Source organism: Bubalus bubalis, chromosome 9 (assembly GCF_019923935.1).
Source record: "Bubalus bubalis isolate 160015118507 breed Murrah chromosome 9, NDDB_SH_1, whole genome shotgun sequence".
Lineage (NCBI taxonomy): Eukaryota > Metazoa > Chordata > Mammalia > Artiodactyla > Bovidae > Bubalus > Bubalus bubalis.
This window is the reverse complement of record NC_059165.1, coordinates 61,332,407-61,358,266: the sequence shown is the minus strand read 5'-3', so window position 1 is coordinate 61,358,266 and position 25,860 is coordinate 61,332,407. Positions and strand designations below refer to the sequence as shown.

The 25,860-nt window shown below is 37.0% G+C and overlaps 1 protein-coding gene across 3 annotated transcripts in view; it reads left to right on the top strand.

The window, feature by feature from the left end:
- KDM3B (lysine demethylase 3B) overlaps positions 1–25,860 on the top strand; it is a 57,363-nt gene that overhangs the window by 719 nt on the left and 30,784 nt on the right. For 2 of the 3 annotated variants that reach the window (XM_006070842.4, XM_044948559.2), the window contains exons 2-7: positions 11,804–11,971; positions 14,182–14,295; positions 16,184–16,289; positions 17,842–17,966; positions 19,871–19,945; positions 22,600–23,199. In XM_006070842.4, the coding sequence (XP_006070904.2) occupies positions 11,804–11,971; positions 14,182–14,295; positions 16,184–16,289; positions 17,842–17,966; positions 19,871–19,945; positions 22,600–23,199 (1,188 nt within the window). The remainder of the gene's footprint in view (positions 1–11,803; positions 11,972–14,181; positions 14,296–16,183; positions 16,290–17,841; positions 17,967–19,870; positions 19,946–22,599; positions 23,200–25,860) is intronic. The other variant, XM_025292624.3, reaches the window with a different exon arrangement.

Here is a 25,860-nt window from a genome sequence, read left to right as displayed (position 1 = left end):
AGATCGAGAGGCTGCAGTTGAAGCTGCTCAGAGCTTTTTTATCTGGCAGTTACTTCCTCCTTGTCTGAGCCAGACTCGGCCAGGCTGTCTCCAGAAAGGCCAGCTCTCTTCAGGCTCCTCTGTCTTTGCGCTTCTGGGTGACAGAAGCTGCCGTAGTGGCTGCTTTTGATAAGTTTGAGATCTGTCTTAGCAGCCAAATGGGGCTGTTGGGTGGTGCTTTTTATCTCCTAGCTGGGCAACTCCCCCAAACCTTGGGAGAGGTTTTGTTTTGAAACTTTGTGTTGGGGCATGGCCACTTTTGAATACTTGTCTTGGTGTATTTTGTGATTAAAGTTGTTCAGTAATAGAACTTAACTAGCATTCGTGTCCGTGATGCGTTATTTTTGTTAATGTAGCTACAAAATGTTGTCTTTGAACTTTGGCAAGCCTCTTTAGTTCCTCATTCTGATAGCGGCCCTAGGTTCTGTGTTGAGATAAGGCTGTGAAAAATAGGGGGATTCTTTTAGATTGTGATAGATCCGCAGGCAGAAGGAAAATTTTCTTGATGAACTTGCTTTTGCAGATATTTTTTTCGCTGTAAACGGGAATTCATTTTGTAAGATTTGATGTTAACATTGCAGGTTTCTGATACTCATTTTTCTACCTATCGATCAGTGGTTTTAGACTCCCCACCCCGCCCCGTATAGAAGTCTTCTGGGTTGTTTTGCTTACGGCTGGCTTTGGCTTTAAGAAAAAGGCTGCTTGGACATTTATGAGGCTTTAGTGGGGCGAATTTTTAAAGAGATATCAGGAATATAATAAGGTGAAGAGGATGATTAAGCAAGGAGATTTGGAGTTAAATTCCTTTGCCATTTCTTTAGAAGACTGCTTTTTAGGTTAAGACTGGGGGAGAGGTGTCCCTCTTAGATCCAGTAATTTACCACCTTGAATGCAAAACTTAGGTTAAGATCCACTATTAAATGCATATTTTAACCTAAAAACTTGGTCTGTCCTAGTCTTTCAGTCGAAGTTTTCGGTTCTAGTTGTTTCCTCCATCAGATGAATTGCTAATGAGCACTGCACCTGAAATGGCTACCCATTCACTTTGTTGTTTGCTGAGCTCCCAAAGGGTAGTGGTTTTTGAAGCTCACGGAGATGCTGGACACCTGCTAAGCTAAATACTGAAGAATTGTGCCACTGGGCCCATGGAACTGGTTACTCAAACCAAGTAAAAAGTTTCAGTGATTCAAAGCAAAGTGTTACAACTGTGTTGAGGTCTTGGATGGAGATGTATGCATTTAGAAGCAAAGGCAGTTTGGGGTTTTAAGAATAGGCTTATGCTTGTCTCGTATGTATAATCAAGGAACATAGATGAGAAAAAAGCGACAACAAAACTCAGCCTTTAAAATATTTTACTAGCTTGCAAAATTGCTCAAGAATTGCTGCTGTGATGATGAGGTTCAGTTAATGACAACAACTAATATAGAATCAGAACTGTCCGTTTGTTTTCCTTTTTCATTAAAGAGATTTCCTTTGGACCCTTGGCATGTGTGCCTTTCCAATTTTGCACCACACAACCGTAGTAAACACAACTGTCTTCCAATCAAAAGTGTTCTTCCTGTACTCAAGGGTGGAGTTTGCAAGCAGCTGGCCTGTGATTGGACAGATTTTCATTCAGTTATGTTTAAGATGTTTTCAGGCATGCCTGGTTTTGAGTAATGCATGGCAGGGCGCCCCCTGTTAAGGATGAGTAATTGAGGGTTGAATGAATGAGTTTTTGAAGTGATTGCAAACACTTTGCAATTTTAGGCTCCATTAATATCCTCTTTCTAAATAATTTTGATCCAGAAATCTTTTAAAATGTAGTCCTGATTCATTAATGAACACCCCCCCCCCTTTTTTTTGGAAAGCATTACTAAAGCCGTAAGTCAGGATCTTGATCAAGAGTTTTGTTGAAAAGAATTTGATAGCTGGGCATTTTCCTCACCAAAGCTATGCTGAGAAATAACTACTGAGATTTTGAATTAAGTAGTTAAACATCTTTTTTTCCTTTCCCTCTTCCATGTAATAGTAACTTTATTTGTATTTCAAAATAGGCTTGTTATATTTGAAAAAAAGTCTAGTTGCAAAATTAGTATTATGGATTTTTATGCCTTTCTAATGCTGTGTCCTCTTTGTGTTCTGGATCGATCGTTATTGGTCCGTGTAAGTGACAGAGACCTTGGGACCTTCACATATGTAGCCATGGTAAATACACAGATACACAAAAACATAGATTTTTCTTTTTGGGGATAATAAAAGCAAAACTTGCATTTTGCAGAATGTCAAAATGCCAAGAGTATACACAGGAAGGTCAACAATCTGCATCCTTTAGCAGCTTCCACTTGTTGAAGAAGCCTTGTGTGTCTTCTTAATACTGGTACAAAAATATAAAAACATCTCTCTCTACACAAAAGGTGGGGTTTTTTTTGTTGTTGTTGTTTGTTTTTAAGCAAATGCTATCATACTGTGCAATATCTGTAACCTGTGTCTTTTTTTTTCTTTCCATTTAACATTAGACCATGGGCATCAGTACCCATGACCTTACTCATCATTTTAGATAACTACATTATAGAATGGATGTACAATGATTTATTCAATCATTTCCCTTTATGATGGACATTCAAGGTATTTTAAATTTTTTAGCACTTACAATGGAGTTAGTATCCTTGTACATATGTCTTTATGTAATCATGGTTTTATTTCTAGGTTAGCCATCCAGGAGTGAAATTGTTGGGTTAAGGAGTACATGTATGTATTTTTATTTTATTAGGTAATGCCAGTTTATTTTCCTGTGAGATTATAGTGTTTCATACTCTCACCCACATGCAGGCAGTGCTTGTTTCTTTTCATCCTTGCCATCTCTGGTGTCATCAGTCTTTGTCATTTTTTGTAATCTGATGAGTGAAAAATAGTATCTAGCATTTTTATGACCACTGATCTTTTTTTTTTTATTTTTTTTTATTTAAAAAAAATTTTTTTTTATATGACCACTGATCTTTTTCTGTGTTTATTAGTCTCTTACACTTCTTTTATGACTGATTTATGCCAAGTTTTTGCCTGTTTCAAAAAATGGAAGTTTTCTTATTCTGTTCAAGTTCTGTATTTGGCACATTAATCCCTTTACCTGTCAAGAGTATCATTTCTCTCATTTGTCTTTTAACTTTGTTTAAGGGTTGCTTTGCCACATAGAAAAATAAAATGTTCGTATCAGCAGGTCTGTTAGACCTTTCTTAATGGCTTCTGGGTTTAATTGCTTGGGAAGAAGACACCCACCCTCACCCCTGCCACCTTGAGCCTGTATAAATATTCTTCAAATTTTCTTTCTAATGTTTCATTTTTTTACCTTTAGATCTTTAGTCCATCTGGAATATTTTTATAAGTGGCATGTGTGGTGGACAATGTAACTTTTCCTACTGAGTAGGAACCACTTGTGGCACCACCAATTTTATTAACTAAACCATCCTTTTCTTTCTATATGATAGAATTAAATTATGCTTTTAGTAGTCATGAATTGTTGTGAATGTATATCGTACCTATCTCAGCTATCCAGAACTTGCAACAGGAGTAAAAGCATATCTGCCTTAATTTTTTAACCCTTTAATTTTTTCATCTTTATCTAGAGGAAAGGTGGGCTCTAAAGTCCTCCTTTTCTTTGATTTGAGTTGGTGTAATAGATGTGGGAGTGTCAAGGCTAGTACCATATTTCTTCCATCTGGTAATCTTCCAAGATGAGTGAAAGCATATCTGCTTTTTTTTAAAAAAAGAAAAAACTCTTCCTGCAAACTCTCCTCTTTGTCTCAGAGTAGTAGGTGGACTTTAAAATAGCTGTCTAATTTGTTTCTAGATAATGTAATAATTTCCAGTGTACAATTTAATATTATTTATTCTCAACCTAAGTTCACACATAGAACTTCAGCCCTAATTGAATTAGGAGATCAGCCTTTAATGATTATCCATAAGTGTTTTTTTCTTGCTTATAATCCCTAAGCTAAATAAAAATCTGAATAATATTGTAGTACGCTGTTTATTAAAGTCAGTAGAATATGTTTTGTGGATCAGTGTATGGTTTAGAGAACTTTAAATAAAAATGAGATGGTGCAAAAGAATGGTTAAATGTGAGGCCATCTACACACACTTTTCATCCTAACTTTTGAGCCACTATTGAATTTTTTAGGCACTTAAGTGCTTTGTGTAAGTTGCTTTTTAAAGTTTGTCTTCATTCATGTGTGTATGTCATTTTTGATACTTCTATCTTACTGTCTTTGCATTCTATTTATTTCAAGACTACAATATGTCCACCAGTGGTCACACTGTACACTGGTCATTTTGTCCAGCATCCTCTCCCTTTACTGTACAATCAGATTTTTTTCTTGTTTATTATGCATTTGTTTCTAAGAGTTGTTTCACTAACTCTCCATCTGTCAAGGACTCATTCCCTCCTTTAGTACTCACTTGCCTAGTTCTGTTCTCCACCTTCTTGTTGATTTAGTTTCCCCTCCACCCGCCTAAATCACGGGTAACTAACATGGCATTTTCTGTTAGTGATTTTCTCAGCAACAGCTGGAGTGGGTTCCAGTAGGCTTTGCTTCCTCAAGGCCTGGGGGACACAACACCTGTTGCTGTTTCTCAGTTTTCCACTGCCTTTGACAGGTTGGTGGTTTTTAAGCCCTCCTCATCCCACTGTTCCTACTGCTAAAGTGTCTTTTACCCTTGTTCTGCAGTTGGATAAAACCTGCCTGATTGAACAGTGACCTCAATTAGTTTTGCAAGGGCAGGAGCTCTGGGGTGGGGTTGGGGGCGGGCGGTTGTGTCTTCAGGGGTAATCAGGCTCTAGGGAACTGATTCTCACTAACCAAACTCTTGAGACTGATTTGTAAATCCACATGTAAGGTTATTAATTTACAATGGGAGATAAACCTATCCAGAGATCTGCACAGAGCCCCCTCCTGGTCTACTCAGGAGACCAAATTACAGATAAGAGGGATCCTTGTCCTGCAAAGAATCAGACAAGGAAAGCTGGGCGTTGCCAAATGGATATTTACAACATGCATTCTTGCTGATCCTCTGCTTTCCTAGTGCTTTCTAAGTGTTTTATACCCCTTTTACCCTTTGCTTTTGATTTTGTCGTCCATTGAAATCCTATAAAGAGAAAAGAACACCTCTATCAAGTCTTTCTAAATACCAGTGTTTTTCCTTTATCACTTGGTGAGATACTTCTTTTGTAATATTTATTAATTTTTCTTGGTGTAGATACATAAGCATATAGCTTATCTGCCCTTCTAGATTGTAAGTTCATCAAGAACAGGGAACATGTGCATTTTTACTATTCACCTTAAGTAGAATATTTAGAAGCCAGTATTACGTTAACTTTTATTTCTTATTTTTTATTTTATTTATTATGGATTTTCTACTCGGTGGCCCCCTGTATTTAACTTGATCTTTAAGGTTTTTTCTTTTGTATATTTTTACTGATATTGACTCACTACTGATTTTCTTCTTTATATGATTGGATTTATATTTGGGACCCCCATCCAAGGTACATTGTCAGTTGGTTTTTTGTGATTTACATCAGAGTTGTTAGATGTGTTTTGTTTTTCTGATTTTCAAGTAATACATGTCTAGTATACAAAATGTAGAAGTTATTTTAATAAAGCCCCTGTAGAATCACAACCTATTAAAAACTGCTATGTTTGGTACATATTCTAATCTTTTTTTAAGTTGAATTCATACTGTATTTTCAGTTTTGAGTTTTTCTTTTAACTTAATATGTCAGTTATTTTCATGTATTACCAAAAAATTTTGTATTTTAGGTGATTTTAATTTTTTGTCATTTTTTGTATTTTCCACAGATAACATGTGTTGCTTTCGTAACTGAAAGAGAAACAATAAATGCTCTCAAAGAAATCTTATAGTTTTTATTGACTGGCTAATTTATTTAACTGCTCCTCTTTCATTGGATACTGAAATTGTTTCAGATTTTATGCTTTATTTAATATTTCTGTGATGAACATTTTTGTGAATAAAGCCTGTTCTGTGTTTACTATGACTTCCTAGGATTATTGCCAGAAATGCTATTATGGAAATACAGGATATACACATACTTAAGATTCTTAATATATGACAGTTTTTTTTCTTTTGAAGTCATTCCAGTTTATATTCTGACCAGTTATGAATTTGCTTAAGAAATGCATATTTATCAGAAGCCCAAGATCCACTAGGCATTTCACATTATTTTATTTAATTCTGCCACAGTTCTGTGAGGTATTTACTGTCCCTGTTAATAGACAAAGGAAGTAAGACTTAACGAGGCTAAAGTAACTTGCTCCCACAGCCAAGAAATGGGGAAGTAGGGATGCAAATCCACATCTTTGTGATTCCTCTGCACCTAAAACCATTTATTTATACACACACACACACACTTGAGTTTGTATTCAGCTTATTTCTGTGCTCAGTTGCATTTGACTGTTTGCAGCCCCATGAACTGTAGCCCACCAGGCTCCTCTGTCCATGAAATTTTCCAGGAAAGAATACTGGAGCAGGTTGCCATTTCCTACTCTAGGGGATCTTCTTGACCCAGGGATCTAACCCTTGTCTCTTGCACCTCCTACATTGGCAGGCAGATTCTTTACCACTGTGCCACCTGGGATTCTAATATCATTTGTAACAGTTCATATTTCATTTAGAATGTAGTTAGGAAAACTGGAAAAGAAAAGTTAGGAACCTTGGAAGTTAGTTTCCATTTTCCTTACCTTCTCATAGTCATTACCATATCCTGTTATTTTTATCTCTAATTTCTCAAATATGCTTTTCATTCATACAGTCTTGATCTAGACCTTGGTTTAGGCCTTTTACATCTCTTACCTGGGTTTTCATCACTTTATAATTAGTCTCCTTGCCTCTAGTTTCTTGCCTCTATGAGTTCTTTTCAAACCTGATCCCAAAGTTAATTCTTTCCTTTAAAAAAAAAAAGTTAATTATATAAATAATATGTCTAAGGACAAAAAAAGGAACATTTACTGATAAGGTATTACCTTATTATCAGATAATACTATTACTCCTCCTATCCCAACCCTTCTCCTGTCCTCCCAACTCCCTAAAAAATCTGCAGCTTGCTTTTTTCCATATATCTTAGAGTTCTATGTTCATCTGTTAGATACATCTCATTTTTAAAACTTCCTTATCCCATAATTTGAATAAAGGATGTTTAATACTTTGTAACTTCTATTTTGATTTCCTATTTAAACTGAGTATTGAGAAATTTTTCCCCTCAGACGGCATTATCTTTCTAAAATGCATGAGAAAGATGTCTGTGTATATCATCATTTTCCCCACCCCGCTTAAAAGAATCAAACGCTCCACCAAGGCCTGTAGAAGACAACATAAACTCGCATGTGTCCAGGGCCAGGCTTGTGAGAAATAGCTGGGCGACAGACTGAAGGGTATAGGGGGGATTGACTACTGGAGAGTTCAGACATACCAATAGAACCCCCACTCTGCTGACCAAACAAGAACCTTTGCCACCAGGTTTCAATTTATCATCCGTTAACAGGCCAACAGAACACTTTACAGCTGACTTACTAGCTGCTACATCCTCCTCCTAGAACACTGAATCTGCTCTTAGGTTTCTCTGCTTTTGCACCTGCTGCAGTCTTTCTCTCCCTTCTCTGCCAGAAGAATACAGTTTGTCCTTTGAGATCCAGTTTGTATACCACTACCTCTTCCATGAAACCTTGTTTCCCAAAGCGTATACCTTCTCTAATATGTTCAGTCTTTATTACTGCTCTTTTTACATACCTCTGTAATAATTTCTGTACCTCTCTGTTGGCTTGCTCATCTAGGGTTTGATTCCCTCCTGCCAAGTGTTACCTTATTCACCTTGATCTTCTTGGCCCTGGCAAGTGTTTTGTGCACATGCACACACACACATATTTTTGAGGCATTCTGTTTTTGTTGAGTGAGTGAATAAATACCTTTATTAATTGTAGTTAAGAATGGCCTTAGGGAGGACCAGAATCCAAACTGATTATTATATAATTATGTGGTTAGCATGAAAGTTTGTATTACTCAGACTACTACTGTCTGATTTTATCAAACTTAGGGTAACTTACTTGATTTTTTTAAAAATTTATTTCATTTTAATGTCACTGAAATGAATGTGCATTACATATAGACCATAAAAGGGATTTTGAAATGAAAGTAAGCATTTTACCACTAACTCTCCTTAACTAAGGAAATATTTTACACATTTAGTCCTTAGGCTCTAGCTGTACAATAGTACTTTTTGCAACTTTAGTAGTAGAAAATTTAAAAATACTTGAAAAAAACTAAACGCAAACTGTTTTAGTTCTGTCCAGATTATCAACCTGCCTTGGCCATCTCTAACTCAGTCCAAGCACTACCATTGATATTTGTTAGCTTATATCCCTTCTTCCTGTTTTGTGACCTAGCCACTGCCATTTTTAAAAAATGTTTGTTTGTTTGGCTGCACTGGGTCTTAGGTGCAGCATGTAGAATCTAGTTCCCTGATCAGGGATAGAACCAGGGCATCCTGCATTCTGAGCATGGAATCTTAACCATTGGACCACCAGAGAAGTCCCTGGCCATTACCATTTTAAGAGTTCATGTTCTGTGTACTTTAACCTGAAATGATTCTTCACCTTATATATTCTAACTCCTTCCATCTCTAGCTAGGAGGTGGAACAGAGTGCTAGGGCCAGAAATAAGCCATAATACTGGTAGAACATGTTTATATATATTCACATTCCATATTGCTCTCAAAACAAATTTGTATTGCTAGCCTAGAGCAGTTGTTTGATCCTAGAACATACAGCACTGTGGTTGCCAAGTTCAATACTTCATTCCTTTGCCCAGGCAGGTTAGGAAATAATTGTCCTTAAATTAGGTGAAATATGGCTTTCAAATATTTCCGCTCTTCCATGGTGTTTTCAGATGTGTTATGATAGAATTCCTGAATACTAACTTTTAAAATGTTCAAATTACTATATAAAGAATTAAAATCATTACAGCTTTGATACAATGCCTTCTTTTAGTGTTGTCCTTATATTTGGATGTTGGTATGATTTAGAATTTTGTGACTCATATGTTGGCTTCCCAGGTGGCACTAATGGTAAAGAACCTGCCTGCCAATGCAGGAGACATAAGAGCCGCTGGTTTGATCCCTAGGTTGGGAAGGTCCCCTCGAGGAGGAAATGGCAACCCACTCTAGTATCCTTGCCTGAAGAATCCCATGGACAGAGGAGCCTGGCAGACTACAGTCCATGGAGTCGCACAGAGTCAGACACGACTGAAGCAATTTAGCACCAGCACCAGCACCATGTTGGTTTTTAAAGTAGTTGGCAGATTACCACTGTACATGGCACCTAGCTGTCAGGCACCAGAGAGCCTCAACCTCTGGTTTTCTAAGCTATGCCCAGAAGAGTGCTCAAGGTCAGATTCGACCTAGGGTTTCAACAGCCTCTGTTCCTTTTCATGACTTGGAAGGCCTTCAGCCATTGCCTCCTCTGGACATCAGTTATGACACCACTGAACAGTAATGGGACTGCTGTTCTCCTAGTCTTTGGTTCAAAATCCAAGTCATTTTTGAGTTTTCCCTTACTCTTATTCCAGCCAGTCATCGTGCTTGTTGATATGACTCATCAACTCTCATGAGCCCTGGTCACTTCCTTCCTTGTCTCACTGCTCCCACTCTAGGTCATGTAAGAACACCCCCTGTTCCCCACCCCACTCCCATCTAAACCATCTTCATCCACTAAGTAGCTGAATTGTCCTGAAACAAACTGTTCTGCTTATGTTTTGACCTCAGAAACCTTTTACTGGCAGTTGCATGTATACACATTTACACACACACGTATCTCCCATTGGCAGATGGATGAACCCAAGTTTTATCCCAATATTTGGTGTCTTCCACATTGACTATTAATCTTTTTAGTCTCGTTGCCCACTCCTTCCCCACAGGGTGCTGTAGCTCCTGGCCGTCCTAGAACTTGATTGGGACTTTTTTTGGCGGGGGGGACTTTTTTTTTTAACCTCATCCCATATCACTCCCTTTGCACACCTGAAGTGATCTCTCCTGCTTCTGAATACTCTCTATACCTTATTTGTTTTATCTTATGGCATGTTATTGCCCAAGTAGTGCTTTACAATTGACCAAAGTACTTTTGAATCTATTACTTTATTTAGTCTTCACAACCAGTCCATGAGGTATGTCTTATCACAAAGGAAGAAACCAAGACTTGAGAAGCGAAGAGCGACTTGGTCAAGTTTTCAGTTAAAACTAACATCTTAAGGTTAAGACGGAAATCCAAGCCTTCAGGAACATAAGCCCCAAGCTTTGTTCGTTACTGCTTTTCTTGTTTCCTGAGTCTGTACTTAAATACAAGTTTGAATACATCTCTTTCCAGTTGTCAGCAAGTTACTTAAAGTTGTATATGATTCCCCCAGAACACATATTAATATATGAATGAGCCCCTTCATTCATATATTATATTATTATATATATATAATATTAAATGTAATGCAGTTTAATGTTCTTTCTCTGTGAAAATCATGCTTCCCCTTTTGAGCCTTATTTTCCCATCACTTTTTTTTTAAGTAGATGTGAAACTTAGTATATTACAAGTAATAAACCTAGAGCTTTGTGTAATGAATTTAATTACCCTACATTGTTACCTTTGGAAGTGTCATATGAAAAATTTCTTGTAGAGCCAAGGGTTGGAAAAGTGTTGCTTCCATGAGATATTGCTTTATGTTCTCCTTTTAGACAGTGAAGACAATGCAGCTGACCTCTCCATTTCAGATAGGCCTTTAGGAAGCTCAGAGCCAAATCAGTAATCCTTCATTCATCATATATCCCTCAGTCATACAGCTGATTAGATCCTTATTCTCTTCATAAGTTTTCCCTCTTTTTATACTTTAACAGTGACTTCCTGTTGTAGTTTGCTTAGTCCTGATTTGCAAATTTATATTTTATCATTTTCTCGCATCTTTCCCAAAAGCCAACTAAAATTCTTTGAAGTAGGCTATAAGTACTCTATATGCTATGCTATGCTAAGTCACTTCAGTCGTGTCCGACTCTGTGCGACCCCATAGACGGCAGCCCACCAGGCTCCCCCGTCCCTGGGATTCTCCAGGCAAGAACACCAGAGTGGGTTTCCATTTCCTTCTCCAATGCATGAAAGTGAAAAGAGAAAGTGAGTCGCTCAGTCATGTCCGACTCTTAGCGACCCCATGGACTGCAGCCTACCAGGCTCCTCTGTCCATGGGATTTTCCAGGCAAGAGTACTGGAGTGGGATGCCATTGCCTTCTCCTATAAGTACTCTAGCCTTTATTAATTTTAAAAGTTCACAATAGAAGTGTAAAAAATTTGTCTTTCTACCTATTAGACTATAAGCTCCTTGAGACCAGTGTTCTAGATTCCTTTCCGTATTCCTGAACCTAGCATAGGGCCTTATACATAGTAAGCCCCCAGTTAATGTGCTTAGATGTCAATTGAAAACTAAGAGTTATAAATCTCAGTAGGATTATGGCTAGAAATTACTAACTGTAAATAACTAATGCCCCCTCAACTCTGTACCCTCTTCTCAGTGAGGATGAGACCAATTTCCTGGCTCTGAAGTAAGATTGGTTTTTATTGAAATCCATTAAAAGAAGTTAAAAACAAGTTAAAAGTTTTCAAAACAGGAAGTTTGTGTTTGTTTTTATATTATAGTGTTGGATTTTTTCCAATGTAACCTTAAGATGACTTTTTGTCTCTTTTTCCAGATCTTTGTAGAATTTGATGGCTGTAACTGGAAGCAGCACTCCTGGGTTAAAGTTCACGCTGAAGAAGTTATTGTACTTTTGCTGGAAGGGTCTCTAGTATGGGCACCTCGGAAGGACCCAGTCCTCATCCAGGGCACTCGAGTCTCAATTGCACAGTGGCCAGCCCTGGTGAGTGACTTTTATTGGCTAAAAGCATATTTGGGCTTTATTCATATTCGATATGGTATTTATGCAATAGCTGAACTCTTTAGAATTCCCCAGACTCTAATGCTTTGTCCTTAACATGCTTTTATTCTGAAGTTACTGAAGCAAAAATTGGGAGAGATCTCTTCTCCTGTGCCTTCTGAAATGTTTTATATTAAGTAATATTTGATACTTTGTTTCTAAATAATTTTTCACCTTTCTTTTCTCATAATAATATTATGAAACAATGTAATTCTTTAAGTCTGTTTTTTCCCCATAGAAACTGTTTTTTTTCCAGCTTCAGTGAGATAGAATTGACATATAACATTGTATAAGTCTGTGTACAATGTGATGATTTTATATTTATAGTGAAATAATGATTACAGTAAGGTTAACAGTTCTGTGTCTCACATAGTTACATTTTTGTGTATGTGGTAAGAAATTTTCTTTTTAGCTTTGCAGAACAAGAACATTCTAAAAATCTCAATAAAGTATAATAATCTCATTGTTTTATAGAGTACCTTCCTACATATTATCTAATTTGCTTCTCACAACACATACATGGTAAGAACTTTTAAGATTTGCTCTCTTAGCAACTTTCAAGTATACAATACAGCATTTTAACTATGGTCACCGTGCTGTACATTAGATCCTCAGAATTTACTCTTCTTATTACTGTAGCTTATACCCTTTGACCACTTTTACCCATTTCCCACACTCCCCCCACCCCTGGCAGCCACCAATATATTCTGTGTCTATGAGTTCAGTTATTTTATATTCCACATGTAATTGAAATCATACCATATCTGTCTTTCTGTGTCTGACTTATTTGACTTAGCACAGTGCCCTGGAGATTCAGCTGTGGTGTTGTAAGTGGCAGAATTTCCTCCTTTTTTTATGGCTGAATAATATTTCATTGTGTATAATATTTATGTGTGTGTGTATGCACCACATTTTCTTTACCCATTCATTCATCACTGGACACTTAGGTCGTTTCCTTGTCTTGGCTATTGTAAATATTGCTGCAGTGAACATGAGGGTGCAGATATCTCTTCTCTTCAAGATAGTAATTTCATTTCTTTTGGATAAATACTCAGAAGTGGGATGTTGAATCACATGGTAGTTTCTGTTTTTAATTTTTTTGAGGAACCTCTGTTCTGTTCTCTGTAGTAGCTGCACCAGTTTACATTCCACTGATGGTGCAAGGGTCCCGCTCTCTACATCCTCTCCAGTACTTGGTGTGTTTGTCTTTTCACATCCCCACTGATGGTGCAAGGGTCCCCTCCTCTTTGTCTTTCATTTTAGGTATGAGGTGATTACTCATTGTGGTTTCGATCTGCATTTCCCTGAATTTAGTAAGGTTGAGCCCCTTTTCATGTACCTGTTGCCCATTTGTCTGTTTTTTGAAAAATATCTATTCAGGTGTTATGCCCATTTTTAAATCAGACTATTTGTGATGAATTTTTTGTTTTTAGCATTTAAAATCACCCATTTATTAGTTGGATAAGTTAGAAGCATAGACACTTTGTGTGCTACTTCTTAGCTCAGACTCTCACAAGGCAAATATCTAGTTCTCTTATGACTAACCAAATTAAATAATGCTCAAAACAGACATTTTTAACGTACTGATTATACATATCATCGCTTACTGAACTCTTTTCATTTGTTTTTAAGGCCACTTTCCAGTTGAACTTTTAGAAGAAGCTCAAATTGATCTTGGTCCCTGGGTGACTTTTGTAGGCAGATTATTTATGAAACACTAAATATGAATTTACCCATGCATTTTTATATCACTGATCATTTTAGAAATCTCACAAAGGTTTCAAGAGTTCTAGAGATGATAATGGTGTAACTCTTTATTCTGAGAGCTTACTGTAATGTAAGACTCTTGAAGCCTGACAAGATTAGTTAGATTGCAAAAGAGAATGAGCAATTTCTTATTCTTCGTATCCTTTTTAGCTGTTAATAAGGCTATTGAGCTGACTTTATGCTCTAGTTTGCTTCATATGATTATTTGAGGGCAGATGGTGGGTTAGGAATGACTCTCAGAACTTATGCTTTAGCTTATCTGTATTTACTGAGGTGAAAGATATATATTAATAATGGGTATTTTCTCTGCAGTTGGATATTCAGTTTAATTGTTATTTATTTTCTCTCCCAAGTACTAATCTATTTCTTGTCATTGTATTTCACAGACTTTCACTCCCCTGGTAGATAAACTTGGTTTGGGTTCTGTGGTTCCAGTTGAATACCTTCTGGATCGAGAGCTTCGTTTCCTGTCAGATGCTAATGGGTTGCATTTGTTCCAGGTACTTATCAGTTGGTCTAGTCCTGAATTTATTTCTCTCCCTGCTGATTTCTTTGTTGATTATAGAGTGTTTCCTCTTCTCTTTTAATGTTGAAGCAAGTACTTTCTCCCAGTAATTCCATGTGCCTTTTTTTTTTCTAATCCATGTGGCTTTTAAAGTTTCTTTGCTCCCTTGAAAAGTACATTTGGTGACTGAGGACTCTTTTCTCCCCTGCATACCCCCACCTCACCCTGAAACCACTTCACACATAAGACCACAGTTCCTCAGAAGTACTGACTTCACAGAGATGGCTGCGTCTGTAACTTGTCTGAGAAGGGCCTATACCTTTGCCAGTGGCAGAGAGGCTGGGAATTTGGGCTAGTTCCAATCAACATTAAATATTGAAGAGCTTAGGTATATTTTTAGTTACAGAAAAGGGAAAGGTTAGTAGTTTAAACAAGCTAGTGTCTGAGTTCGAGTTTCAGAATTTATGGATGATAATATTTATTTCTCACAAGAGTTATTGTCTGAACGTTAAAATTTAGGAGACTTCCAAGAGTTTTGCTGTCTTATTGAGGCAGCCAAGAGCAATGTTTACTAAACTGTGTTTTGTGAAATATTAATGATGATTTCTTTGTTGTTGAAATGTCTTCCTGACTTATTAGGCCTCACTCCCTCTCATCAGTCTTGTTTTATTCATCTTTGTAATCCTAGTGCTTGTATGAATAGGCACTCAGTGAATTGTGGATAAGTATCAAAATAACAAGATTTACAGGGAATAAAATGTTTTATAGTCAAATAAGTATGAAGAACATTTACCTAAACATGTTTTTTTTCCTGCATGTCTTCTCAGAGCCTTTAAACGTACTATTGTATGTAGGAAGATAGAGTATGCTGTTGTCCCTTGAACAACCCAGGCTTTAACTACATTGGCCCACTTAGTGTATGGATTTTCGTCAATAAATATAGTACTTATAAATTAATACAAACTTTTTTCACTGTGTCTTTTCATTTAGATGTCTAGTGTTAGTAATACTTTTAACATCTGTAGTGTTTTGTATTCTATAAGGCAGTCTTTTTTTTTCTGGCTATGCTGGGTCTTCGTTGCTGTACAGGCTTTTCTTTAATTGCAGCAAGTGGGGGCTACTCTCTAGTTGCGGTGTGTGGGCTTCTCACTGTGGTGGCTTCTCTTGTTGCGGAGCACAGGCTCTTGGGCACACAGGCTTCAGTAGTTGCAGACCACAGGCTCTAGAGCACAGGCTCAATTGTTGTGGTGACATGTAGGATATTTCCAGATCAAGGGCTGAACCCATGTCTCCTGCATTGGCAGATAGATTCTTTACCACTGAGCTACCAGGGAAGCCCTGAATAAGGCAGTCTTGATGTAGTGCATTGACAGATGATTCATCTTGTAAACAGACATCATGAACATAGGGTATCAATAAATACAGCATAGTACTGTAAATGTATTTTCTCTTCCTCAAGATTTTAACATTTTCTTTTCTCTTGCTTACTTTATTATAAGAATATAGAAAAATATGTATGATATACACAATATATGTCAATCAACTATTTATGTATCAGTAAGGCTTCCAATCAATAGTAAGCTATTACGAGTTAAGTTTTGGGTGAGTCAAACATACACAGATTTTTGACTGGATGGGTTGGGGAAGCAGTTGATGTCCTGCCCTCTTCTCACCTTGTTCAAGGGAGGTGTAATATTTCCTAAACCTAAATGATCATAGCATCTTTAACTTTTGTAGAGCATCTTGTAGTCAGACTAAGGTTCTTTGGAACATTTTGATATATGCTGATGTAGAGCTCCTCAGGGGTATAATTTTTCTCTTCTGGCTAGATACTATTGCTATTTATTTCAGTATTCAGTTTTTTCTTTTTTTATATTTACTAGATGGGAACAGATAGCCAAAACCAGATTCTTTTGGAACATGCTGCTCTGAGAGACACAGTTAATGCTTTGATCAGTGACCAAAAGCTACAAGAGATATTCAGCCGAGGTAAGAATAGATAGTCTTCTGTCCTTAAATTCTGAATCGGGTGTATAGCCAATGTTGAAAGTGATAGAATGGGGAAAACCGTGCAACTCTTAAACATCTGTGCTTATCTTCTTTTTGTGGGTAGTGTCACAAGTAACTCCAGTTAGCTGGATCTCTAGAATGGATTGGAAAAATAGGATCTCCCTCAAACCAGTTTCCTTTTTGTATTATCTTTCATAATATGCAATGTTGTCTTTTTAAAAATTTCTTTATCTCTTAAATATTTATTAAGGACTAACCTTGCAGTCGACACAGTGTTAAGGTACTGGGGATATAACCACAAGCTAGAAAATCTCTGCCCTTGTTGAGCATACTGTCTTGTAAGGTTCAGCGGACCAAAGACTGTTAACACCAACAAATAACAACTTAGAGTGTAAGGTATGTTCATAAAGGAAGGTGTCCACAGACTCATTCACATTAAGAGCATGTTAACTTTTAAGAATGAAAACAAAAGAGGTTTATTGACTTTTTCATTTTACATACAGATTTTGCCCAAGATTCTATACAAAGGGTAGACTCTGGCTTCATTTATCCTTCCCTTCATGTTGTACATCTGCTCTTTGTCCTTCCTGACCTCATGATAACAATGATTTTCAGTGAAATAGGGCTCTTGGTTCTCTTCTGTCAAACTAAATCTAAATAGGTAAAAGTAGGAAAACTGGCCTCTTTGGAGAAGGGAAGTATCAGTGTGAAATGATGTTTAATAATCAAGGAAAGGTATGAGAGAGGAAAGAAAGTGAGGAAAAATAGATAGCAGTGAGAAGGAAATCAAGGAACAGGATAAGACATAGAGATATATATGAATGTGTATAGAAAAATTAAGCTTAATTATAGCTCTGAAAGGTAATTAAAATAAACAGTGTTTTAACTATATGGTCTCAAATGTATAAGATATGTAGGAGAGAGAAACTTGTTCTTGGAGGGCCAGCTGAAATTGTAGGGTAACATTACCTGCTGATAAAGTAATATCTTTGAAACTCTATGTTCTTAGAAAGACAGGTGCTATATTTGTTCAGATTGTTATTAGAGCAGAGGCTGGAAACCTCAAAAATTGAATTCTCCACCTACTGTATTGAAAGTAAGATAGCAAAGGGCAAATGGTTATGCATCATTCCTATGCTAACATAACAAAATAGTACATTCAACTTATTGGCCTACTTTTTTTATGTATATGTCAGATAGATCTGAGTAGATTTTCATATTATCTATAGTTTTTGACTTGTAAGTTGCCTTTCTCTTTCCTGTATTACTTCTAGAATTGAAAATTTGAGATAAGGTATCAGATCGTAGGATATTCTAAGAAATCTCCAAATAAAATTTACCAAAGTCACTGGGAAAAACTATGTTTTATTTTTAAATTGCTGTGTATAGTAAATCTGAAATAGCTTATTTATTCAACTCCATACAAGAGGATTAAAAGTGCCAATAAGTCTCTCTGTTTCTGTTTTTTAAGGAACAATCATGAAATACAGCTTAGCCAAAAATATTCAGTACTGACTGATCTCTTCTTTAGGTCCCTACAGTGTTCAAGGTCACAGGGTCAAAGTGTACCAGCCAGAGGGAGAAGAAAGTTGGCTCTGTGGTGTTGTAAGCCATCAAGACTCCATCACCCGTCTTATGGAGGTGTCTGTAACTGAGGTGAGGCTCTGTGTTATTTTGTCTGAGGTCCATCCATCCCCTTACCAAGGGTGGTATGGAGAAAGGGAGCACTTCATTACATGTGAGAAGAGCTGGGTTCCATCTCTGGCTTTATCACTTTTGATTCTATCACCTTGAGAAAGGCTGTTCTACTTTTTCAACCTCAGTGTTCTCATCTGTAAATTAGAGGTAATTGGGTAACCACCCTTGGCCTCACAGTATATGTTTTGGGAACTGAGATGATGTATTCAAAAGTGCTTTGAAATCTATAGAACAGTATACAGATGTGAAGTACTGTTATCTTATTTTGTCATATTCATAATGTTTATTATTTTAAAATCTAATCAATTAGCATTTGCTTCTATAATACTTATGCCACTCTCCCCTACATGCTGATAAAATGAATTGTTTTCTAAGGAAATAAGTAGAAAAAACATAGCATCTATAACTACCTGGAGAATTATCTATCAAAAACAAGAGTATTTTGAGGCAAACACATATGTATTTATAACACCTTTGAAATGGTTTCAGAATTGCCCTCTGCAGTCACATGTAATATGAGCATAATGATTTTAGTCATTTCTTTATTTAATTTATTAAATTATTCAATCTTCATTTACAAATTTCAAGTGATACACATATATATAAAATAGTTAGTGAAACCCATCCCTTCTCATAGGCAAATATTACTCCTGACAATGGTAACCACCATTAACAGTTTGGTGTATATTCCATATGCTTCCAAATACCTCCTCTGTGTGTGTGTATATGATATTTTTATACTGTCTATTTAGGTAAGAACTGTATAAATCATACTATACTAACATATGGGATCATATGATACACATAGTTCTTTGATTTATGTCTTTAACTTAATTTTAAATTAGCATCATTCTCTATAAATATATATAGAAATCTACTTCATCCTTTAAAATCAGATGCATACTATCCACTGAATTGATGTAGTATAACTAATTTAATTTAAAATTGATGGACATTTAAAAATCATTTCCAGTATTTTACTAATACAAATAATGCTTCAGTGAATATCCTTGAGCATATATCATTATACATTTTTCACATTATTTATGTACTGAAATAAATTCCCAAGTGTGTAATTGCCAGGTCAAAGGATGTATACATTAAATCTGACAGTATCTGTCAAATTGGCCCCTGCCAAAACCTTTAGTTTTTTTCTGAAGGTTTCTTTTTTCTTTTAAATTTTATTCTTTATTTATATTTAGTTCGGCTCTTCTGGGTCTTCGTTGCTGCAGGGTCTGTGGGCTACTCTCTAATTGCAGTATGCAGGCTTCTCATTGTGGTGGCTTCTCTTGTTGCAGAGCTCTGGCGCTGACACTGGCAGGGCTTCAATAATTTAAGCACGTGGGCTCAGTAGTTGTGTCTCCTGGGCTCTAGAGCACAGGCTCAGCAGTTGTAGCTCACAGACTTAGTTACCACAGCATATAGGATCTTCCTGGACCAGGGATCAAACCCGTGTCTCCTGCATTGGCAGGTGGATTCTTCACCACTGAGCCACCAGGGAAGTTCATTTTTTTTGTTTGTTTTTTTAATTACAGAATAGGAAGGTTTTAGAGATGCATAATTTGAAATTAGTAACTCTAAAAGAGACACTTGGGCATTGAACTCAATTTTTTCATTCATTCATTTAACAAATATTTGAGTGCTTACCATATGCTAGACCTTGTTTCAAATGTTGTTATTCCAGCAGTGAATTAAATAATAGAGATCCCTATTCATGGAGCTTTTATTCTAGCAGGGAAGTAGAAACAAATAGAGATAATTGCATAGATTACATAAGAAAAAATACATAATTATGTCTTTGGTGGGCAGGCATTAAATCTTTCTCCTCCTTTTTTCTTATTTCTATCTCCCTCCTTCTATAGAGTGGTGAGATCAAGTCCGTAGATCCCAGACTGATCCATGTGATGCTCGTGGATAATTCGGCGCCTCAGAGCGAGGTACAGTAATGGAGTGAGTCTCTGAGCAGACTCATGAGCTTGCATTATCTTGTTACATAGACTTCATTATGTGTGTGTTATCCATGTTAATAGCTTTGGGTTTCAAGCTCTGACCACTGTACATTTCTTGCTCTCACCACAGTCTTGTCTAGTTGAGGGAGGGTAATCTCGAGAAAGAGACCTAGTCTGAGCAAACCCTTTTCATCATGGCTATGTTGCCTAACTGTTTTAAAATGGCCTACTTTTTTCTTACATTTTTTTTAGGACAGGTATATTTAAAAGATACAATAGACAAAGCTGTAATAAGTAGTAGTAATATTCATGACCTACCCAGTAATAAGAAATGGAGAAGAAACTACATCCTCTTTTTCTTTCCATTAGGTGGTAGTGAGCTCCAAGGAAATCTGAAATTTTGTATCCCAAGAAGAGTTCAAACTAAACTAGTGCCTAGTTCAGTGCTCAGCACACAGTGGATTACTCCATTGTTTCTGTGAATCAGACCAACTCTTGGTTCATTCAGAATTATCATAATCCATCAAAAGACACATTATAAATCAGTGCCTGAACCAATTAAGGAATCCCGTATGAATTTCCTTCAGTAGGACATTGACTTGGACGGCCATCTGTCCATATATTCTTCATAGTTTTCTTAGCACCTGTGTTTGTATTGCTCTCTTGGCTGCTCATGCTGGGTATACAATTCTTCCTCTTCTTTATCCAGTCATTTTGGCTTGATAAAACAAGATTAGGGTAGGAAAAGAAGAATCAGGGTAAAATTTAATAGTTCTTTACTACATATTATATTATTACAAATAGGATAAGTCTCTTGACTGTGTTTACATGACTGAAAAACACTTGTTACTTTGATGCTGTGTTGGGTCCCTTTTTTATTTCCTTCCTCATTTCATTTGTTCTTTAAGCACCTATTATATGCTAGGTACATTTAGATTGTGCCAGGTATAGCTAGAGAGTACTGGTCTCAGTGTCCTAATCTACTCACATGTGAGTAGCTCACCATAAGTAGGACATACATATACATTGTTGCTCAGGGAAATTGCTGTGAGCCAGGCTCTGTAAGTTGGCTGAATGAGTTAAAGGTGAGATCTTTGGTTTTCAGCAACAGACGTTGATTCTTCTTTTTTCAGCTTTGCCATGGTGTGACTATCTTCTTAGCTAGCAAAATACAATTATTGACAGATCTGCCAAGTTTTACAGGAACGCTTCTTAGAGATCCATGGTCACCTCATTTCCTTGGAAAGAGTGAGCAAGAAAGGAGAGATTTCAGTGATCGTACTTAAATACTTCACAGCACTGAAAACTGAGTGATGATAGAGGTTGAAGAAGGGGTAAAAAGATTTTTAAATGATCAAATGAAAATAATTCTTAACAAACAAAAACAGTTCTTAAATGAAAGATTTAGAAACTTAGATTAATATTACCAAAAGTATGGGAGAAACAAATCTTGAGCTTTGGTTAAGGTTTTCAGAAGGAAATTAAGGGGGAAAAAAGGAAGGCAGGAAAAAAAAGAGAAAACTGGCAAGAAGAAATGAAAAATTTGAAAAAAATTCAGTTATAAGAGCTATAATAATGATTGATTACACAAAGATACAGATCTGCACAAAGAATCTATATGTATTCAAGGGCAGTGAGAGTCGATTAATCAAGCTGGTAAATAATAACAGCCAAATAACTATGTCACTAGCTTATTGCCACCCCAGCACATTATCTAAATGAAACTATCTGAAAGTTAGCTAAATGCAGCTAAAAAGAAATAATAGGATATCAGTCTAAGAATGTTCCAGGTGTAAGTTGCCTAAGAGAGTGTTAACTGTGTCCCAAGCCCCTGTCCTCTTGTCCTTCTCAGGGAAAGAGTTTTCACTCAGAGATAGGAATTTCCCCCTTTTAATTCTGTGTCTTTTAAGGTTACTGACCTTTCAAATAAGGCTGAATAAGATTTCCTGAGATAGGATGAAATTACTAAAAGAGCTAAGAGATTTGAGTTTTTGGTTGTGGTACCCTGACTTTTTAGTTTTCCCCCCTGTTTGTATCTAATGCTTTGAAATAAGATCTGGAAATTATTTGTGTTCTTTATAGTGTCCATAAGAGCAACTCAAACCTGTCTCTGTTGGGCTCACTTTTCCTCTGGTCACAGACTCATAAATGTTCCTTTTCCTATTGTTAAGTTGTCACCAGTTTTTAGTGACTTCTGGATAGAGGAGATTTTATATTTCAATACTTGCCAGTTTCTATCAAACAAGGAGATAAATATAAAATAAAGCAGATTTTTTTTTTCCACCAAGGGGCAAATAAGTTCCCAGACTAGCTTTATCAGTCCATTTTATAAAAGATATTCCACAAATTTTTAAAATCCTGAAAAAAGCCCATTTAAGAAAGGAGTACATTTCATTTAAGGGAGGTTTTGTGAAGTGAGTTAACCTCTAGTAACTGTTATCTTGAATATGTGTGTGTAAATTGAATCACAGGAAGATTGGAGCTTTTTAACAAAGGGTATGTCTTAGAGCTGGCATTGGAATTTGGCAATCTGTCCCAGCTTTGATTGTCTGCTTCTAGAGATGGGAAAGAGCTAATGGTTTATGGTTTTCACAGGATGGAAAGTCCCTTGTAATAAATCTTTTTTGAATTTTGTTTTGTAGGGGGGTACGTTAAAAGCAGTAAAATCTTCCAAAGGAAAGAAGAAGAGAGAGAGCATAGAGGGGAAAGATGGCCGGAGGAGGAAAAGTGCTTCGGACTCTGGGTGTGACCCTGCATCAAAGAAATTGAAAGGAGACAGGGGTGAAGTAGACAGTAATGGGAGCGATGGAGGCGAGGCAAGCCGAGGGCCCTGGAAAGGAGGGAATGCCAGTGGAGAGCCAGGGCTGGATCAGAGAACCAAGCAGCCACCGACTACATTTGTCCCCCAGATTAACCGCAACATTCGCTTTGCCACTTACACCAAAGAAAACGGCAGGACTCTGGTGGTGCAGGATGAGCCTGTGGGTGGGGACACACCTCTACCTTTCACTCCGTATTCTGCAGCCACAGGTCAGACACCTTTGGCCCCAGAGGTGGGTGGAGCCGAAAATAAAGAGGCAGGAAAAACACTGGAACAAGTTGGCCAGTGTATGGTGGCTTCAGCAGCTGTGGTCACTACCGCCAGCTCCACCCCAACCACGGTGAGGATCTCAGACACTGGCCTTGCAACAGGGACTGGGCCGGAAAAACAGAAAGGCAGCTGGTCGCAGGCCCCAGGAGAGGTGAGTTGTTTCAGGGGCAGATTTGCAAGATGTGGGTTCACACTTTCACCCTCCTTTGTTCTTAACACATTAAAAAGCATCTCAGATGCCATAGGGAAGGAGTATTTCTGAGATGTGTTTAAATTGTATTCTGTGGCTAGTCCTTTATTGCTTGTTGGACAAATGTGTATATTCTTAAGACTTTCTCAGCTCTTAAAAGTCACCTAACAGTTGGGCTAATCAAAACTTGATTAACAATCCAGTTTAATGTGTCGTTAAAATAGATCTAATGGGGAATCTTTTAAACTCAGCTATCTATTTAGTTCGTGTAGTGGTTTAGCCTCCACCAGGCCTTTGAGAAGCAAGGTTAATGAATTATAGTGTTGGAAACAGTGAACACTATAATTAGGGCTATGTGAAAGCTACTATTACCAACCCATTTTCAGTTCATCATTTTCTATATTTTCCTTTGAGCCTGGGCCACTTTGATATGACCATAGAAGGTTTTTTTCCCCCCCTCTTAACTTAATCTTTTAAGCCTTACCTGGAAATTTTGATGGAATTAATTGTGGTAGTATCCAGCTTGCTAGGTTCTTTATCTGATATGCATATATTGTTGCTGAAATGCAACTTTTGTTAAATAAAGTTAACATCAAGTTGGCTCCCCAGTCAAATTTGAAACAGTATCAAAATCAGTTCTTATAGTCTTAGCTCTTATTTTGGTCACCAAAGTATGATTAATGATGCTGGTCATATTTTCTTTTCAAATTGGCTATTAATTCAAACTGGAATATGAAATACAAATAAAATACTAAATGACTTTTATAAATTATGTATAAGAAACTACTGTGTGCTAAGTACTGTATATTATAAACAGAGAATTGAAATCCTATTTGAAGGAGCTCACATCCTAAAATGGAATTGTTTTATAACAGTGTCATATAAAACATGGCATATACATTTCATCTGATTTCTTCCCCTTCATAGAAGATCCAGTTTGTTAATCTCTAGTGTGCAGGGATGGGGAGGGAAGTGAAGTGCCAAGGCAGAAGAAGAGAAGGCCTGTAAATGCAAAGTTTACACTCTTCATGATTTGTTCTCTGTTAGTTTACCAGCATTCCCAAGAAAACTAGGTGGGGATCTTATGTGGATTTCTCCTCTGTTTAAGTCATCATATTGCCCAAATTGATTAAAATTAAATCCATGTCAAAGGCAGAATAGATGTAAATGGGGATTACAAAACAGAGCAAGTGTTACATGCTTCACGAAGAGATCCACTGAATACTGTTGTTCTTGGAGTAGAAAGCTGAATAAATGAAGTGCGGATTCAGAGGGCATTTTCCAAACAGGTCTGAGAAATTTCTGTGATTGTATCAGTAACTTTACTAGTGGGTTAGCCTAGGTATTCTCTTGGGATATGATTTAAAAGTACAGAAATGGATATTTCCATCATGAACCAGGGACACACACCCCCAGGAAACTTCCTGCTCTGAAAATTGTGTTGAAATCAGTTTGTCATCACTTTCTTACAAGAAAAGGATTTGAAATTTAATCAGTTGTAGGAAAATGAAAGAGCATCCAATTATTTTTCATTCATGTGTGTATTTTTTTATATAATTTTATTTATTATTTAATATTTTTGGCTGTGCGGGTCTTCATTGCTGCCTTGTCTTTTCCTCTAGTTGCAGTGCAAGGGCTTCTTACTGTGGTGACTTCTCTGGTTGCAGAGTATGGGTTCTAGGTGCTCATACTTCAGTAGTTGAGGCACATGGGCTCAGCAGTTTCTGCTTCTGGGGTCTAGAGCACAGGCTCAGTTGTTGTGATGCACAGGCTTAGTTGCTCCACGGCCATGTGGGATCCTCCTGGATTAGAGATGGAAGCCATGTCTCCTGCACTGGCAGGAGGATTCTTTACCACTCAGCCACCAGGGAAGTCCATGTGTGTGTTTATTTTTAGAGGGTAACTTTAGTAGTGAAACCTGAGATCCTTATGCTCATTCCTTGCAGTCATGCAGGTGTCAAGGGACCTGGCCAGATCCAGCCAGTGAAACAACAGCATAGCATCAGTGCTGTATCTGTCTATTCTCTTCTTTTTATTTGGAGGAATTTTAAGTCAGTGGTTTTTGGTTAATGGGAAGGAAAATAAAAAAGGAGAATGAACTAAGTTATTGAAATGCCCTGAACTGGTCTCTGTAGCAGATGTCACCTGGAGGCAAGCCATAGAAGGCCTGCCTGGTTCTCATGCCTCTTGGCCACCCTCAAAGAAAGTCCTAATGTAGACTCCTCTTACATAGTTAAAAAGATCCACTGTTAAAGAGATCCATAGTTAAAGAGATCCTCCACCCCACTTTTTTTTAACAACACCCTTTCATTTATCTGATATACATTACATTTCTAAAAATTAAGTTAACACATAAAATTTACCATTTACACAATTTGAAGTGTACAGTATCATGGCATTTATATATTCACAGTGTTATGCAACCATCACTACTACATAAAGAATTTTCTTCTTCCCCAAGAGAAACTCCATATCTATTAAGCAGTCATGAAATAATTTTTATTTCTAATACTTTAAAGTGACTATAAGTATTATGTAAGAACTTATACCTACCTATGGATATTTCTCTGTATTATCCACATATATGAGTATGTGATATAGTATATGAAAGTGATTCTAACC